The following is a 19,216-nucleotide window of genomic DNA, read 5'->3' on the forward strand; positions in this document are numbered from 1 at the left end:
CTCATCCATGATGCATAAATTCCATTCAAATACAGGATTCTGTCTGGTCAGTGTCAACTTCTTCCTCTGAATCCTAACAGTGCCTTCGAGGCAGGAAGAAGTTCATTTCTTCTGATAAAGGAGCAATAAATTCTTTTTCTCTGAAAGATTCAGGTGTCCTGTGGCTACTATCTCGCTGCGAGTCCTTTCTTTTAAAAAAGTATCCTACATAGCATAGTTTCTATTTTAACATTTTTTATAACCTAAAACTATATTTAACACACCATTACTTTCTAACACAACACATCTAATATTCACTTTAATATTTGCGAAAAGCCAATCATAAAATACACATTTTTCACACCACTCGGAATTTCTTCGTGCCGTGGAGCATCTCCTTGGTTGGGTTGGGTTTCGAGGTCTGCAGCACGGAGCGCCTGTTGCAACACAAATAAAGTGAATAACAGCTCCTCGGTGATGTTGCAGCCCGGTGTGACAGTGCTCGGGCCGGCCGGTGACCTGAGAAAACCAGTCTGGTTCGGGACCCGGGCACACTCCTCCCTTCCCTCGGCGCTACTTCAGCACAGCACATTCTAGGAAAACAACAAGATATGCTGCCAAAATAGCAGAGAGCACCAACTCCCCAAACAGGAGGCCTCCCCCGAGCTTGAAGCGCGGGTTTAATGAAGTAACAGGAGGTAAAAACAACCAGTGCAGGGCTCTTTAAACTTCTGAATAGCTCCTAATCACACACATTGTCTCTGAAGAACACGTAGGTAGGAGCAAGGATTGCAGGATAAGACTCCAGCGAAACCATTATGCTGAAGTGCAGAAAAAAAATCAAAGGCCTCTTTCCCTCAGCAAAGATTTCACCGAGGTTAGGTCAGCTACTGCTAGGAATGACCTTTCTTTTAGGCAATGTATACATTACACGTGTGCTAAAATGTATTTTCATAGTTAAAAACAAGCTGTAATTAGCAAATCAATTTAGTGCACTTTCGTGGAGATCCCCTCTCATTCACTCACTGATTTCCAGTCACTTGTTTGCAATGACTCTCCCTGCTGACAGAAATTCAGACACTTTATAACATTTAGCCCATAAATGCAGAATCACAGAATTGCAGAATCACAGAATTGCAGAATATCCTGAACTGCGAGTGACACAAAAGGATCATTGAGGCCAAGTCCTGGCCCTGCACAGGACAGCCCCAAGAATCCCAACACGTGCCTGAGACTGTTGTCCAATGCAAGAATTCGGTGTTTCATTTAAATAATGCTTATTTTTATTTTGAGATGAGCAAAGCACACATTGATAAATTGGGCTGGGCACTGCCTGAGCTCCTCTTCCTTGAGCCTTCACTTGTGGCCGCTGTGGGATACAGAGGACTTGTCCACATGGACTTTTGGCCAGCCTGGCATGGCCATGGACATGTTCTGCTTTTAGAGAAAACCAAGTCTTGTCTTTGAGTACAAGAAGGAGTTTTGGATGCTCATGACAGCGCTCCAGCCAGAAGGTGATAGAGGGAAGTGTACATGGATTTTTTGCTTTACTTCCTCCCACTGAGCATTTCAGGTTAAGGTGAATAAGACCCACTTGTGATTTCAGCTGTTACAGTATTAAATTTCATTTGCTAATGCCATATGTTATTTGTGGGCTAACAAATGTGCCATTTTTAGCTCGTAAAGTGCTGAATGAATTTATCTGGAATAATTTCCACCCTAACGTGGCCAAACATTTGGCAAACAAAGTTCCAAAGTGAGCTTCTGGGAGTTGTGTTTGATGACAGTGTGTGGGCATCGAAATAATTAGGGGAGCAGGCTGGGGGAAGGAGGACAGAAGATTACAGAGCTGGGACACAACTCATAGCTTGGGAAGCCCTTGGAAAGAGGTGACTCCGGTTCCTCAGTTTCCCTGCCTCCTCTTTCTGCCTCCTTCCTCCCCTTCCTTTCCCCCTCGATAATCCTGCCTGTCTGGAATCAATAGAAGGAGCACATCAGATAAGGCAAGGGGTTATTTCCTTATGCTTTTGCTATTATGTGAAGCACAATATCAAAGTATTCCATGAATCCTCCCAGCTCCTTGTGAAAGAAAGGCTCCTTTTATTCCTTGGCTGGCCTTTTGTCTAGCCAAGTATCTGCCACCCACTCAGGTAATTTGTACCAACAGATCATACCTGTGGTAGCAGAAGATCCTGTCAGGAGGGAATATCCAGCAGAAAGCAGGCATTGCTCATGTGTGAGGAAGGCTGGCTGGAAAGGGGAGGAGAGCTGATTTTTTTTTTTTTTCAAATCCTTTGGAGAAGGGGAAAACTTGGGAAGAGGCTTTTGCTCAAACAGGGAACTTTTTTAAATCTTACCTTAATAAATGTGTGTGTTCCTAGTGAGATGATGAAGTGCCTCATCTGCTGAGTGCTCAAACTCCCACCCTCCCACTCAGTGTCCCCTCGGCCATATCTTCCCCAATAAAATATTCTCTTATTTCCCCTTCATGGGGAAACACCAGATTCCTGGTGTACAAGGACACCAGACCCACCACCATCACACTGGGATATAATTTGTCTCAGAGAGTATAAAAATGACAGGAGTGCAGAAGAGACAGGATGTCCCCATGGCCAGCCCTGTGGTACCGTGGTGGTGGTGACATCTCAGGCAGCTCCCAGCCTGATGCCAGAGTTTGTGCTGGGAAGAGAGGGACAGAACCAGCCTTCAGCTTGTCCTCAGCTTCCAGCTTGCCAGGTCAAAGACATCAAAAAACCACCAGGGTGGAGGTTCCCATTCCCACTGCTGTGAGGCCATAGCCAGCACAGGCTTTTTGCCTTGCTCCAGCTGTTAACCCAGTTCCCCTCTCTTGCTCCTCTTTATCCCAGTCTGGTTATCCTTCCTGCTCCTGCAGACACCCTTCCCTTAGGCTGACAGCACCCTTGGTGTGTTTGTTGCATGAGAGGCTTCTGGAATAACACTACAATGCTGATAAAGAAATTAAGTTTGGGGGCATGTGGGCGGATTAATTTCTAGTATGCTAAAATCATCCAAAAAATAGCCACAAACATGAAATTACCTCAATTTGCAACAGTGCAAATGTCATATTCAATAGAGGTGCTCCCTTTTCACTGCCCCAGTGTTCATAAAGACCTTTCCTCCTTCCCCTGAGTCAGAGGATGAGAAGTTTTGGATGGGTCCAAACAACAGAGCCAGTGCTCAGATTGATTATTCTGGACTAAATTTGCTTAATTTTTTTTTCTTTTTCTGGCTTTGGGTATCAATTAAAAGAACACAACTCTTTTGTCTTGTGTGTTGCTCCCCTCAAAATAATGAACTGTTTAATACACCAGAGGCAATTTCAAATTATCTAGTTTAATGAGGAAGGTTGTGACGGAAGATTTATTACCCGTTCTGATCTGCTAATGTATTTTCTCAACCATCCCAGCAGAACCAATCACTGTATTTTCATTATACACTCTATTTTCAGGGGTTCATTAGTTCTAGACTAAAAATAACAGTGAAGGTCTCAATCTGAAAGCTAATTCAATTTTTTTTAAATTGGAAACAAAATTTGATCAGACAACTTTCTAATCATAACAGCATCAAGCATCAAGACCCTTACTAGGTGTTTTGTCCAATTTGGAACTTCATTTGGCTACACATAAAGACCTGACCTAGAAATACAATCATGTAACTGCTAGGAAGGACAAACCCAGCCTTTTCCTGAACAAAAAAATCCCACATTAGCACAAGCCATGGACTGTGGTCTAGTCCAATTGACACACATTAAAAATAAAATGTCTGGCAATGAACCTGCTCATCCGAAACAAACTCAAGAGATGCTACTGGCTCAACATCAGGCTTAAGAAGTAACTAAGACTTTTTTCCTCCCAAAGAATTAAAAATAAAATTAAGGAAAATAAGATGGAAAAGCTTCTAGATAGCCAAATTATCTCCTGCCTTCATTCTGGATTCAAATCTTTGGGTTGGCATTTCCCAGCAATGTTTGAATATAGGATATAACATAGGCCCAGTGTGCTTCCTTCTGCATCATTTTGATGTGCAAGAACCACAGAAATAACAAGAGGACAGGGAAGAGGGATCCACATTCCCAAGGCCCAGTTTCAGCAGAGGGACTCTGGCTTTGGCCCTCTGCACAGGCCAGACATCCTGGGAAATGATGGTAATTATGTTCTGGGAATGTTCCTCACAGGATCATGGAATGGTTGGGGCTGGAAGGGACCTTAAAGATACAACATTCCACCCCTGCCATGGGCAGAGACACCTTCCACTGTCCCAGGCTGCTCCAAGCCCTGCCCAGCCTGGCCTTGGACACGTCCAGGGATCCAGGGCAGCCACAGCTGCTCTGGGCACCCTGCACCAGATCTCAAACCTCTCACAGGGAAGAATTTCAGCCTAATATCCCATCCAAACCTACTCTCTGTCAGTTTGAATCCACTCCCCCTTGCTCTGTCACTCCATGTTCTTGTAAGAAGTTCCTCTCCATGTTTCTTGTAGGCTCCCTTCAGGTACTGCAAGGCCACAATTAGGTCACCCTGAAACCTTCTCTTTTCCAAGCTGAACAATTCCAATTCTCTCAGCCTTTCCTCACAGGAGAGCTGCTCCAGCCCTCTGATCACCTTGTGGCAACCACAGGAGCCGTGCTTGCTGCAGGCATCCCTCAGGCTGGTCCCAAACCCACTCTGTTCTAGGGATTCTCCACAGCAATAAAATATCTGGATGCCCACACAAGGCCATCCAGAGGGCAGCCATTCCTAAAGGATCCCCACAGGAAGATGCTTGCAATGACCTGCCTGTGGGGAGGCTGGGCTGAGGATGTGTTTTGTCCAGATAACACATCCCCCAGACACCCAGGGGATTTTTAAAAGGGATACAGGGAAGTTATTGCACCTCCTGCCAGCCCCACGCTATAGATTTCAGATGCATAAATTATATATTTACGTTCAAAACTCTATTATTCATAGAGTTGAGTAAACAAGTATCGATTTTTACACTGCAGCAGGGAAGAGTATTTGCAGTGATGCAGAGGCTCCTCTTTCACCCTGGCTACCTCTGACCTCATCGGTGCTTCCTGAGCAAGGAGCATCCTTTGGTGAGGATGATCAAGTTTAAAACCAGCTGGCTGCTGCTGCTGCTGGGAATGGAAATCAATGTGCATTTCCTTCTCAATGGACACTTCTCCCCCACGCCTCATCACGTGCGGCTGCCCGGGATGCGGGGCCAGACAGAGGCGGGCACAAAGCGAGGGAAGGGAGGATGTGTGAAACCAGCTCAGCTCACACAGCAGCCTCGGCTCTCCCGCCTCCCGGGCACAGGCTGTGTGAATAGAGCAGGAAAAAGCAGCCTGAATGCATTTTAAAAGTGATACTACTGCAGAGATCACCTTAAACCCTTTGTGAAAGGTCTTGTGTCAAGATTTCTCTCTATTAAAGATTTCTCTCTATTAAATATTTCTCTCTAATAAATACTTCTCTCTAATAAATATTTCTCTCGATCAAATATTTCTCTCTATTAAATATATGATGCCACCATGCACATTTAGGGGTGGCAGAAAAAAGAAGAAGTCCTCTAACTGCATTTTCCAGTGCTCCACTGTTTCAAAGGTTAACCAAAATCACTTACTTCATGGCTAACTTTGCTATATTGAATCAATGAACAAGTTCCTTATTGGATTTTTATTGCAGATAAAATTGACAGGGAAAATCACTGGGATATACTTAAAAATGGGAAGGAAATGTACGTTTACAATAAAAAAGGTCTCTGAAGGTCTCTTGTTTCATAGGAAGGAAGCTGTCTTTATAGTGCATGAACTATAAAAAATGATTAAAACTGAAGAGAGACAGGAAGCTGATAATTTGATTTATCATCTTAATGGCTATGATTCATGAATAAATAATATAATGGTTTATGTCTCTCTTGTAAAAGAAGTAGAGAAGAGCAATTTGTCTAATAAATGACTTCAAAAATTACAGCTGAGTCTTGTTTGCCACGTTTGTTCTATTTAAAAAGAATGAGCGAGTATCTTATTTCTTATTACTTACTAGGACATTTGTTGTATTATTTATAAGAGTCAAAAACCTTAACTAAAAGCCACTCATCTCTGACCACAGTCTCCCATTAGCTTTAAATTCAGGAAAGAGAAAAGGATTGATCACTAGATCAATAAATCTAACCTTGGATCTGACTAAAAGCTTCCTTTAACCTCCTTCCTCCAGCATCCTTTTTCAAAATTAAAGTATCCCCGTTTTTAATTATTTAAGAGCATGTCAATTTTATAGTAAGGCCCTGTATGACTGCATCATACAAGGATTTCTTCTTTATGTTGGAAGCCCACCAACATCTTTAAAAGGAAAGCATTTAAATCATGATAATTTGTTAGTTTTTTTTTTAAGTTGGATGTGCTGCTATAGATACACATATCCTGCTCCAAATACACAAATTTCTTGATGAAATACAGTGGATTCCACCAAGACAAATGCTAGAATAGGGAAATGGAGAAGAAATGTGTATTCCCAATTATCAGACACACAAAGTACCCCAAGCCCATCAATGGCTCTGCTGCAGCTGAAGTTGTTCTGTATCGATGGCCCCGGGCCAATGAGTGACATTGGTACAGACCTGCAAAAAGTCATTCCAGGCAACAGCAAACTCCAGAGGACACAATTAATGGAAAAAGTGTTTAATTTTTTCTAAACCATCCCATAAAAATTAACTTGTATATGAAGTTTGCCCAGCATTCATCAAGAGCCTGACCATTTCCCTCTCTCTTATATCAAAATAATTTAGGAAAATCAGATCTTTTTTTTAACCAGAAGCTGCTCACACCAATTCAATACACTCTGTTTCCACTGTGCTGCTGTGGGACAACCTTCAAAACAATTCAAAGCATATCTTGCAGACACAATTCCTGATGCAAAGCTGGTTGGGTGACCCAAAACAGGGAGCTGTGACCAGAGTCACCTCTGGGTTTACGACCTTGCTCATCCACTGGCCTGCTGCATAATCTTGAACACGTGGGTTTGGGCACATCTCTGCACCTTCCCTTGTTCCACTTTAAATCTTCATGCTGAAGAATGGGGGATTTCTGTCTTGGCAGGATTTGGGCTGAGAAGAGAAGCTGTGGACTCCTCATCCTGGGAAGGGTTCCAGGCCAGGTTGGATGGAGCTTGGAGCAACCTGGTTTAGTGGAAGGTGTCCCTGCCCGTGGCAGGGGGTGGAACTGCATGATCTGTGAGGTTTTTCAACCCAAACCATTCTGAGATTCTAGAAAATAGAAGTTCTTGCCCTGTTTTTAAGGCTAATTTTTGAGAGCGTTTCAAAACTGAACTCAAGACTTGCTTGTCTTTGGGCCAAGGTGTTCTAAGGTGATACTGGAATGAGCAGCCCTGGTAGGACTGATAATGACAGCAGTGGGAGGAAAACTTTAGGGTGACAATTCTTGGCATATTGTAAAACCAGTCCTGCCAGGTTTATTTAAAACAGAGAGGGAAAGAAGAGAAAAAAAGGTAAATGGATTGAAACAAAATAGACCTTTTGAGTTCTTCTGTTTCATAAAACAGGTACAGTTCATGGCATGGATCTTGCATAGACTGCACGTGTGACACAACTCAAGTGTTGTTAGGGACAAATGTCACACAGGTGGACAAAAATCAGGAAAAATAGTGGGAACTATCACAAAATCCCATTTATCAATACTTTCCACACATGATTTCTCTAAACTAATGCAATTAACTGCCCCCCAGTCCAAAGGCACTATTTTTATGTGCCACACCTTCTTCCCCCAACTGCTGTATTATATAGGTCTCCTAAATTTGGAGTGCTCAAGATGTTTTTGGGGTAAGTGATGCATCAACTCATGTCAAAACAATGTAGGCTGAATCCAGAATGACACTGAAACACAGTGTGTTGGGGAATGATACCCCAAAAAAGGTTCTCTCTTGGCCTGTCATTTTGAAAGGACAAAATCTTTGCTGACTTTGAAAATGACAGTGGCCTTCACTAACTTCTGAAGCACAACTTTTGGTCAAAATCTAATTTTTGAGCTCCTGCCATAAAAATAATTCTACTCCCTATCTAAAATGATGAGCTTTTTTCCCTAATTAGGAGTTTCTGAAAGAGAATTTTAATCAAGCAGACTGCAAATATCTCTGATGTCACTCCAGATCTTGATCCAGAAACTCTTCCTTCCTACTGCAGCCCCCCAAATCCCAGCCCACCATCCCACCATGATAGGCACAGCAGGCAGGAGCAGAGCAATGATGATCCCTATGTTGCATCTGGAAAATGGCACTGACAGGGTAAAATAGACTTAGCAATACAAAGCTGCCCTTGATAAAATACAGTTTATGCAAAATGCGATGAATGGAAGCAGCACAAGATAAAAATTACAGAAAAAAACCAGGGTGATTTTTCTGCCATCAGTCCCACAATTCCATTTGGATATGGAGGAGGGAGGATCTCAGCTGGGATGAGCCACTAGAAGTGTATCAATAAAGCCACACTGATTTATAGCAGCTGAGAATTCGTCCTGGAGTGCGTTCACCCGTGTGCGATGCCACGGATTGATGTGTTAGCATTTTCTCCCTGGAGACTTTGGTTCCAAACCTATTTAAAACCCAGGGAAAACAAACGGGCTGGTCTCTAGGCAGATGTCCCTGGAAATCTGTTTACATCACCACAGCGGCAGCAGCTCGGTGGAAAGGGTTTTATCTGCTCAGGTTGGGGGTAAGGGCAGGGTGGCAGATCCTGGTGGAGTTGCATGGCAAAGCTCCCTTGGTAATTCCTGAGCAGCCACCTTGCAGGATGGATTTGATATCCACAAATCTATAGTAATCCATACAAGGTGAAATAAAAAGATCCAAATAGAAATATTGCTTAGTCTGAGTCTGCAATCTTGGAGCCAGACTCTACAGCACTGTGCTCTACTGCTCCTTGCCTGCACACAGACTCCCAAGGGATCAGTGATGGGTCCAGTCTTGTTCAGCTTATTCACCACCCTGGATGAAGGGACAGAGTGTTCCCTCAGCAGGTTTGCTGGTGATACAGAACTGGGAGGAGTGGCTGACACACCAACAGGCTGTGCTGACACTCAGCCAGACCCAGAACAGGCTGGGGAGATGGGCAGGGAGGAACTCAAGGAAGTTCAAGCAGGGTGCCCCTGTCCTGGGGAAGAACGACCCCATGCACCAGTCCAGGCTGGGGCTGAGCTGCTGGGAAGCAGAGTTGTGCAGAAGGACCCGGGGTGAGCCAGCACTGTGTCCTTGTGGCCAAGAAGGCCAATGGGATCCTGGGCTGCATGAGGGACAGTGTGGCCAGCAGGAGACCCTGCCCCTCTCCTCAGCCCTGGTGAGGGCCCAGCTGGGACTGCTGTGTCCAGTTCTGGGCTGCTCAGTACAAGAAATACAAGGAATTACTGGAGTGGGCCAGTGGCTGTGAAGGTGCTGAGGAGACTGGAGCATCTGTCCTGTGAGGAAAGGCTGAGGGAGCTGGACATCAACTCTGGAGAAGTGACAGCTGAGAGGGAAACCAACCAATCCATACAAATACCTAAGGGCAGGTGTCAGGACGATGGGAACAGACTCTTTCCAGTGGTGCCCTGAGACAGGACAAGGAGCAACAGGCACAAACTGAAACACAGGAAATTCCATCTGATTATGAGGAAAAACCTCTTTACTGTGCAGGCGATGGAGGCCTGGAACAGGTTGTGCAGAGAGGTTGTGGAGTCTCCTACTCTGGAGATGTCCAAAACCCACCTGGATGTGATCCTGTGCTTGAGCAGGGGACCTGGATGAGATCCTCTCCAGAGCTCCCTTCCAACCCCATCCATTCAGTGATAACCTCACCCACAGGTCATTGCTGATTTTTTGATAGGATCCTTCACATACATGAAATTCAACACATTTGTAATTTGACAGGCTTGGGGCTCAGTTTCAAAAGCATTTTGAGAGGATACAAAGGCTCCCTGTAGTCAAAGGAGAGGAAACAATGTGGTTGTTGGAGTTACAATTTCACCATCTCACATTCTTTTGGCGGAGGAGTTCTGGGCCCAGTTTGGGAGAGGAGATAAAGCAGGAACAGGGATCAGAGCTGCAGGTCACTGCTGCCCCTCCTGCAGCTGCACCCCGAGGCCAGCCTGGAGCTTCCTGCCTGAACCCACATCCACTGAGCCTCGTGGGATTCCACCAACAACTCAGCAGCAGATCTGCCTGTCCATGTAATGTAAGTAATGCTTTTAGGAGCATTATCCATGCAGGGTTTTCCCGTACATGGAATTTGGCAGGAAGCCATTCGACCGAATGCTTCACATTGCAAGAAAATCAGCAGAGTTGTTTTCTTTTTAAATTATACTTATTAAAAAAAACAACCCCCCTACTAACAAAGTAGGAAAGTTATTCACCATCACCTCAGGCTCAACCATGCAGAATCAGATGGTTAAATATGTAGATTTTAAAGGAAATATCTTCCTTCCCACCCTCCCACCCTTGCGCTTTATCATTTAAGCAGCGGCAGCTCCTACAGCAAAACCTGGGTATTTCATATAATGTAACAGTAACATAGAAACAGAGTTCCCAAGTCCAAGCCTCATCTATCATGAATAACTACATGATTATCTCTTCCAGACACTGATCAAATCCCAGTTTATGAGCAGTTTGCTTTTTACTGCTATTACACAAAATGAAAAGCTCTTCCAGAACCCTGCTGCTCTGACGATGATGAGTCTTCCTCCTCTCCAACCAAAACCTTTCCAGGACCAGTTTATACATGTTTGTTCCTGCACTCAGTGTTGTCCTTAACTTGAATTGTTTTTCCTCTCCCTGGTATTTAGTCCCCTGATATATTTATAGAAAGATCATATCCTCTTTCAAACTTCATTTTGCTTGGAATAGTAATGTTAGAAATAGACTGACGAATTTACTGCAGTGGATAGGGACAGACAGACACACACACACAGAGGCTAGAGCACTCATTTTAAAAGAAATGCAGAAAATACAGATGAGTCAATCTTTAGTTAACAGTGCATTATTTCAATCATGTCAGCAACACGTGTCAACTACAATAGAAAAGACAGATCAAGTTCAAAACTGATTTTCAGGGGGTTTTAGATCTAACGACTATCCATCTATAGAAATACCAGAAAGCCTACCTGGAATTCCATAAAACTCTAGCCTAGGGACAGTACCAAAAGCCCACAATGAATATAATTTCTAAAAAAGAGAGCTGTGCAGACTCAAAAGTACATTTAAACAGAAACTAGTTTGGGTGGTAAATAATATTCAGAAAAAGAAAAAATAATCAAGTCGCTATTAAAAAAAACCTAGAAGGAAAAGAGATTGAACATACTATTGTCTGTTCGGAGAAAATTTCTTTCACAAAAATATTTTCTAGCTTTGCTGCTCTGGTACATCAATCCTGAGCACTCTAACTTTTGACTTATAATGATATTCCTTCAGATACAGCTTCACCGAGGGAGGAATGGGAAGTGCATCGATACCATCATAAGTTGTACAGTTGCAAATGACTGTTCTACATATATGCTGGAGAGAGAAGGGAAAGGTCCTGTTCAGGGGAGTGGATAAAAGTGGTTCAAAGAACATACAGGAGCTTGGATCTTTGTAGTGTTCTAGGAGTCCCGTGATGTCAGGAGAATGGAAGACACAGGGATCATGGGCATCAAAGCTGAAGTTGTGATTCCACTGCTCTATCCGGGCGTGGAGGGAGCGACTGTAGCGGCGGAAGCTCACGGAGAACAAATAGTCCTCCTGGGCAGAGTCTCGCAACAGGAACGTTCCCTCTGGCTTCCCTTCCAGCAGCGCCTCAGCTGCATATTTATCCATGACTCCCCAGTAGCAGGGGTTGTTATTGATCTGGAGGAGGTCTGGCACTAGGCAGTGGACATAATCAATCTGGGTGTGGTATTTTGGGGGCGTTTCCATCCGGAGCAGCTCGTCATCCGTTTCCCACTTGGGCTTGTTTCGTTTCCGAGAGCTTGTGCACAGGGTTATGACTTCATCATCGGAGTCCATGTCGCTCTCATCTCTACTGCTCCTTGCCACCTTACCTGTCACCAGCTCGGGCCTCGGGTCACCCCGAGAGGAGCTGCTGTCAGTGAAGTCACAGGACTGGGAGGGAGAGTCCATCCCCCCATTGGCAATCTCCTCGTCTCGCAGCTGATCCTCCCTTTCCTCATGCTGGGATAAATCAGCAATTATCCATTCCTCTGCCTTTGGACTTATAGGGGCCGTGTGCCTTTTGATCAAGTGCCAGCGGAAAGCCAGCTCTGAGCGAGGAGGGAAAGGACACTTATCCAGCATCAGCTCACTGATATGGATCTTCCTTTTGGATGGCAGTCCTGAGGCGTGCCGGCTGCTGCAGTTCTTGATGGGAAAGCACTGACCCACAGCATCCTGCAGCTTCTGCTTGAGAGACCGCCCCAAAAACCTGTGGCCACAGGACCGGTCTAGATCCAGCTCGATGGACGAGCAGCTGTACTTCCTCTCTTGGCTCCTTAAATTAGTCCCTGACCTTCCTGCAGCGCTTGCTGTTTCAGGATCAGGACAATGCTCACTTTTCTTGGACCAGGAGAGCTTTTTCCCACTCCAGACATATCCATCCTTTCTGTCTGCACTCCTGCTCCGGCTGCTTTTGGGCCTCACATCTGCGTTTTTCGCACTGCTGTCCTTGTTCTCTGCCATTGTGACAGCTTTGCTTCACGAGTTGCCAGGAAGCGCACAATGTGTTTCTTGTGGGCTTTTTCTACATAAGGAAGCTTCCTCGAGGCACTTTCTGGAAATATCTAGGGAAAAAGAAAACACAGCTCAGTTAGCTGCTATGCACACACACAATGCAACAATCGGGCTGGTGGGTACAAGACAACAGTGACAATTAATAGCTGGCCACATAAAAATCATGGGATCGAGGTGAATTCTGTAGCACACCCCACAAATACAAGATCCCAGAAAAAGCTCTCTTAACCCTTCCTTGGGAAAAGCATCCTCCAGAAAAAAAACTACCTTAACGTATTTGTTGAGTTTTCATTCTGATTATGCAGCAGAGCAGAACGTTTCAGGCGTTGGCAACCCCATTGTGCCAGGGCCCATTTCAGAAGGAAACCCTTCCTGGGGCAGGTGATACTGCTTTAGCTGTTCATGGAGCAAATCCTGCATCTCTTCCAAATAACCTTTCAAGAAGGAACAAACCAGAACAGAAACAAGTAGGTCAGAGTACAAAGAGCTACTGTACCTAGATGATATGCCTGTTTGCTACTAATCCACAGGATGGGATGTCAGAGATCTTTTTCTTAACTGACACTTTTGGGTCACTTTCGGGATAAAAAAAAAAAAAAAGAAACAAACCTAAATTTTATCAGTCACAGATTCTGTCAGTTTCTGAAAGCTGTTTTCCTCTGCCTTTTCAAAGGAAGGGAGCTAGGAAATACTGAGGCCCTAAGGGATTGAAATATCTGGGGCTTTACATACTGAAAAGGATTAAAACAATCCAGCCCCTTACTAAAAGCAATTTTAAAAGGCCGTGAAAGATGGAACTGCTTATTACTCATTAGAGAAGGAAGTTTACATTATTAAAATCAGTGCTGCTTTGAGACCTACGGTTGCTGATTTCATTTTCTTTTGTTTCCAAAGTTATATTGAATTCTCAAATAGATAAGAGGTTTCCTTTTGACTGCTGCACTTTGAAAAAAAGATGAAAAAAATCCTCTTTTGATTACTCAGTTGAAAGTGGAGCAGGATTTTTTCAAGATACATAGATAGCAATATGGTATGGATGCTGTACCCCCTGAGGCATGGCAGGATGTAGAAATACTTCCCATCACTTATCATAATCAGGATATTCTATGATTCTGTGATGCTTCTGCACCAAAACCATGCACAGCTCCTCTGTTGCACTGGGGCTTTTTTTTCAGCTGTGGGTTTTTCTGTGTTTTTTTGGGGTTTTGGACTTTTTTTTACAGCTAATTGACATGGTAAATACTAAGCAGGAAAAGAAAAGGGCATCCACTTCCTCTCTCCATTCAATCCATTCTCATCATCAGGATTAGGCAGCATGACACAACCTCTCTGCAGTCCCCCGGGGCTGCTCTGCGCAGGCTGAGTTCGAGCCTCTGCTTTCAGTAAAAGAACAAGACAGCCTTGCCAAAAGGCTCACATGCAATCTGTGGGCCAAATGCATCCCAGATGGAACTTTCACCCAGGAATTTTTCACATTGCATTCCTTATTTAAAACCTACAGACCTGAGAGCTGTGAGGGAAAGGAAAAAGGCAGGGGAAGGGAGGAGATGAAGAAATGTAGAAGGAAGGTAAGATAGGTTCAATATTGGGAATATGCTGGGAAGGAAAATGGCATCAGAGCAATGCAGATGAATATCATCTCACTGGTACCAAGAGGAATCACAGGAAAGGATCCATATTTCAGCAATTACAAATCAAAGAATAAACTAAAGATTAATTTTTCTTCTCTCAGGGTTTGGCAAATTGCTTTTCAGTGAAAGCATGGCGAGACACAATGAAGACAGGAGAAAGGAAACATGTGCATATGAGACTCAAAACATCTTTATTTAGACCAGGATTGATTCATTGATTGCTTTTGGAACCTTGATATTTTTCATCCAGCAATACCTAGAGTGAAGCACTGAATTTTCTCCACAATTCAAAAAAAAGAGGGGAAAAAAGCAATCTCCTTTACCCTGGTGATAGCCTGAAGTCAGTGAAGACAAAAAGTTTTTAGATTCATCCTGTAGTAAAACACATTAATTGTCTATATATGGGATTTTTAATTGGATAGAGAGATATCACTGAGGTTGCAAAGTCAAGTACTTAAAAATTAGGATGTGACAGTTTGTAATTGCTTTTGAAACCTTCAATTATCTCGTTCTGCTCATCCAGCCCATATAAGGAATAAGAACACGCAGATTTTTGGCTTTTAATTAAAAACTGCAAAACATACAAAGCCCAGAAGTGCCTGTTATCTCCTAACTTCAGCCTTCCAACTGAAAGAAGCTTGGGTTTTATGGAATTTCTGGGCTGCTCTTGTATTGAGCTGTAAAGCCACCTTCCCCTTTGTACCTTTCTCCTGTCATGAATCATTAGTGGTACCTGAACCCTGAAAGAGAAGCTGGGGAAGCAGCACGTGATGCTGCAAAGCCACGCACCATTAGCCAGAGCTGCTTCCCTGGGGTTTGAAGGGCTGCTGGAGCCCAGGCGCCGCTTCTGCCACGTCAGAGCAGGAATTGCTAATCAGACAGAGCACTAGAGCTGTGAAAAGAGCAGGGAACAAATGAAGAAAAAAGGGATGTCATCCTACTAAAGCCAGGTTTGAACCTGACCGTGTGTTATAAGCTGTGTGCTGTGGGAGAGCTGCCTCCCAAATCCCAGTGTTTGGCATTACAGTGAGGGATCACACCTTCACACCCTTCTGGATCAGTGATTCACAGCCCCACCAATAAAATGGGGAGCAAAAATAATTAAAGTGTCAGGAGGAGAAAGGCATAAAGGGCAGGGAAGGCATTCAGTGCTCTATTACCACTTGGGGCCATCCATCTAAAGCAGCTCTTCCTTTCACTGCAGCATCCAAGGGAAATGCCACTACCTCCATTAACGGCCGGAGCGCTGCTGGAAGAGCAGGACAGGAGGGCAAGGATAAAAGAGAAGGAACACTGAGTGTACTTTTCCCTAGAGGGGAAGGTTAAGTGGAGGAGTCCAGCACTGTGCAGCTCACACACATCAGGTCTGAGCTCTTTTTTGGGAGAAATAATGAGTGTTCTGCTTGCAAAAGCCTCCTCCTGCATGCGGATACCTCAGGCATCTCCAATGATGGCAGATTTGACAAAACCCTTATGCTGGGGACCCTTTCCCCTAAGGAAACAGCGAAGATAAAAACACATGGGGGGATGAGCAGAGTTCACTTGGGGCCACAGGACCCGGCTGGTAGTCCAAGGTTACCCAACACTGTCACAGCTACAGTCCCTGAGGACAGGCAGAGAGCTGGGTGGCTTTTGCTGTTGGTTTTGTGTTCACTCCTTCAGAGGTTCCTCTCTCTTGTCTGCGGACAAAGTGCTTTTTCTTTCAGGAGCTGCTGCCTCTACCCTGAGACTTCAAGCCCAGACTAAAACCAATATCCAGTTGCTGTTTGGAGGGATAACAATATTCCCTCCTAGCCGGGATAGGCTGCAACCCACAGCTGTGATAAGACAGCGACAGCCTCACCATATGCCTAATCAATAAAGCCAATACCATACATGTAGACAGCCTTTTTTTTCATTTATTCAATAAATACTTGAACACTGAACTGCTTTAACCAGATACTTCTGTCCTGAGCTACTGGATCCTTGCCTCTAGCCCAACAATCCTCTTCATCAAGCTGCTTCCCTTTCTGTATAAAGAAGGAGCAGATGGTGGGGGGTCTCCAGCCCACCCTCCCACTTGGAGTGGGGTTGCTGCCAGTGTGGGCTCAGGGGAGCCATGGCACGGCCTGTCCATGTCCTGAAAAGCTCCCAGGATGAAGGTTCCATCACCTCTCTGGTGCTCCCTCGCTGCAGAGCACCCTCCTAGTGCAGGAAGTACCTGGGAAGTTTTCTGCCCAAGCACACAAAGCGTTGCTGTATTGTTCCTCTAATTAAACAACAAAAGAAGGCTCACAAAGAACAATGAATCAATTTTGGAATTGTTATGGAAGTTGATTTTGTAGAGCTGATAAAATCTTGAGAGAGAAGAGCAAGCTGCAATAAACTGGAGTACTTTTTCTTTCACAACTTGCATAAAAGTTATTTTAAAACAAAATCTCACTGGTCACAAGCTGCTTTCATTAATTTCACCCAATTAAATTTTGGCCACAAGACCACATTTTAAAACGTGACCTTCCCAACCTACTAAGGATAACAATAAATCTCAATTCCTTTGTCTTAAATTATTTTTCTTCAGTTCTGGCTTTCCTTTGATTTATGATACCATCTAAAAATACCTAAGCTTGACTACAGAGGCCTTTACAGCAAATTAAAGCAATTATCACACATACACACAAAAAAAAAGACTTCCTAAAGGTACAATTTGCAACCTAAATATTTCTTCCTTGAAAATACCTTTGATTTATCCCCAGAACTGTAGGAGGAGGGGGGCCATGCCCAGCTAACCCCAACACGGCGGATATTTTATTCACTCCCAGGAGGTGGAACTGAGCTGGCAGCAGGTGCCAGAGGTGAGGGCTGCTCCTATCTCCTGCCTTAATGAAGCTCTGCTCATTAAGTGTGGCAGGAGAGATTCAGGCAAAGCTCAGCAGCCTCTCCAGCACTAAATCAGTGAAAGCTTTATGGTCCATGACCAACACTCCGTGCTCCACCCAGAAACCGAGGGGAGAGCAGCAATTCCCGGCTCGCAGCCACTCACACCTAATAATCAAGGCAGCAGCAGCCCGAGTGCCCAACCGGATTTAAACTCTTAACTTTGCATTTGGTGCCCTGTCACTTCGGACAAAGCCACAGCGCCTGCAGTGCCCTGGATAAGTGACCACCCCTGAAAAACCTCCCCCTGAAAAACCTCCCCCCGTTTTCCCTCTGCTGTTCAAAGAGTGATCCCAGCAGGCTGCACCTCCAGACAAGGAAATTCGTTGTTACATAGAAGCGAATGTTAAATGGCTTTTATACCGCAAAACACTTTAAGCGCTGTTTCTATCAGAGACTCCGAAAATTAAAGTGATTAGGAAAAATAAACACATTTGACAGGCATTTGTCTCCATCCCAGGCAGCGGCTTGCAGCAGGAATAGCTTGGGCTTCCCACTCATCTGATAAGCAGTTCAGCTCCGAATCATTTCCCTAGAACACATTATCCTCGCCAGAAATCACGATTTACTGAAATATGTAGGATACACCCATGGAAAACATGTCTCTACACAGTTTCCACGAGGTTTAATAATGAAATCTGGCCATATTTCTATAATTTTTTTAAAGAAGTGTGCCTGCTTTGTAATCCTGCCACTTATTCATTCATGAAACTACCAGCAATGTAAGCGTTAGAGAGAAACACATTTCCAATATAAATAAATCACTCTGCTCACCCCAACAACCAATAACCCCGCTGCAGAGCAAAACTGAAGATAAAAGGGCTTTTCCTGGAAGCAATTTTTTCTTAGAAACAGGAATAAACTGGGCCAGATCATTAAGGCTACATAAAGGGAAAACAGATAATGCTGTTTTTCCCTCTTCGTTTCAGGTATCTTCAATTCTAGCATTTTTTTTAATCCTTCAATAGATCAGCCAGGATGCTTCCTTCCTATTTTTCAGCTAAAAAAAAGCTGAATGATTTTTGCAGTGCAATCGCAACCTGCCTGACTACCACTGCTGTCAACTCCACCTCGCACAGGCATCAGGATGGCTGGAATTCCAGAGTAATTCCATAATGACCATAGGGATCTCCAAAGGGACAGGTCCTGCGGCTGGGTGAGCACAGCCCCTCGCTGTTATGGGGGTGCTGCCCAAGGGGGGCGGAGGGCACAGCCCCTCATTTGGGCTTTTCCCCCGTGCCTCTGGAGGAGCTGCCATTAAATCCATACACAGAAGGATAAGCTGCTAATATATGTGCCCCATTTGTGTTCGGGTACACACGTCGGGCGCGGGGTTTTTCAGAGGGGAAGCACACAGACCGAAGCCCCCGGGGACAGAGCGAAGACCCCGGACCGGATCCCCCCGCGGTGCCAGGAGACCCCGGGCTGAACGCCCCCGGTGCCAGGAGACCCCGAGCCCCCGGGCACTGACAGCGGCTCAGACCCCGGGGACAGCAGAGCCCGGACCGAGTCTCCCCCAGTGACAAAGCTCAGCTCCTTGTCGAGTTACCCCGGTGACAGCAGAGCCTGGACCGAGTCCCCCCGGGGCACAGTGCTGACCCCGCTCCGAGCACCGCGGTGACAGAGGGCGGACCCCCGGCCAACCCCTCACCGGTGACCGGAGACACAGTCCGAGCCCTCCGGGGACTGACAGGGCGCAGCCCCGAGCCCCGCCGGTGACAGGAGACCCCGATTTCCCCGGCTCACCCCCGCCTGCCGCCCCTCAGCCCCGTCCCCGCCGGCCCGGCCCGGCCCCAACTCACGGTGGTGCGGCGGGCGCTGCCCGCGGGGCCGGCGCTCTCTCTCTGTCCCCAGCCGGGTGCCGGCGGCTCGGCGGGCTCGGCTCTCCCAGCCGCGGCCCCTCACCCGGCCGCCGCCGCCATCCCCGCTGCCGGGGCCGCCCCGCGC

General features: G+C 45.4%; 1 protein-coding gene across 3 annotated transcripts; it reads right to left on the reverse strand.

The window, feature by feature from the left end:
• Positions 1–489: 489 nt before the first annotated feature.
• SOCS4 (suppressor of cytokine signaling 4) lies at positions 490–19,207 on the reverse strand. Of its 3 annotated transcripts, none has more exons than XM_030949398.1 (3): positions 19,072–19,207; positions 11,579–12,775; positions 490–572 (listed from the first exon to the last, which is right to left on the reverse strand). In XM_030949398.1, coding segments are annotated over exons 2-3 (1,098 nt in total). In that variant the 5' UTR covers positions 12,675–12,775; positions 19,072–19,207; the 3' UTR covers positions 490–570. The 3 variants fall into 3 exon arrangements, with proteins under 3 accessions (XP_030805258.1, XP_030805257.1, XP_030805256.1); XM_030949397.1 differs by lacking the exon at positions 490–572 and adding an exon at positions 12,993–13,159 and having other exon boundaries at positions 10,936–12,775; positions 19,072–19,201; XM_030949396.1 differs by lacking the exon at positions 490–572 and having other exon boundaries at positions 10,936–12,775.
• Positions 19,208–19,216: the final 9 nt, after the last annotated feature.

This window comes from Camarhynchus parvulus, chromosome 5, assembly GCF_901933205.1.
Source record: "Camarhynchus parvulus chromosome 5, STF_HiC, whole genome shotgun sequence".
Lineage (NCBI taxonomy): Eukaryota > Metazoa > Chordata > Aves > Passeriformes > Thraupidae > Camarhynchus > Camarhynchus parvulus.

Coding starts and splice junctions, on each gene's coding strand:
- SOCS4 (XM_030949396.1), bottom strand. CDS start 12,674: ATGGCAGAGAACAAGGACAGCAGTGCGAAAAACGCAGATGTGAGGCCC.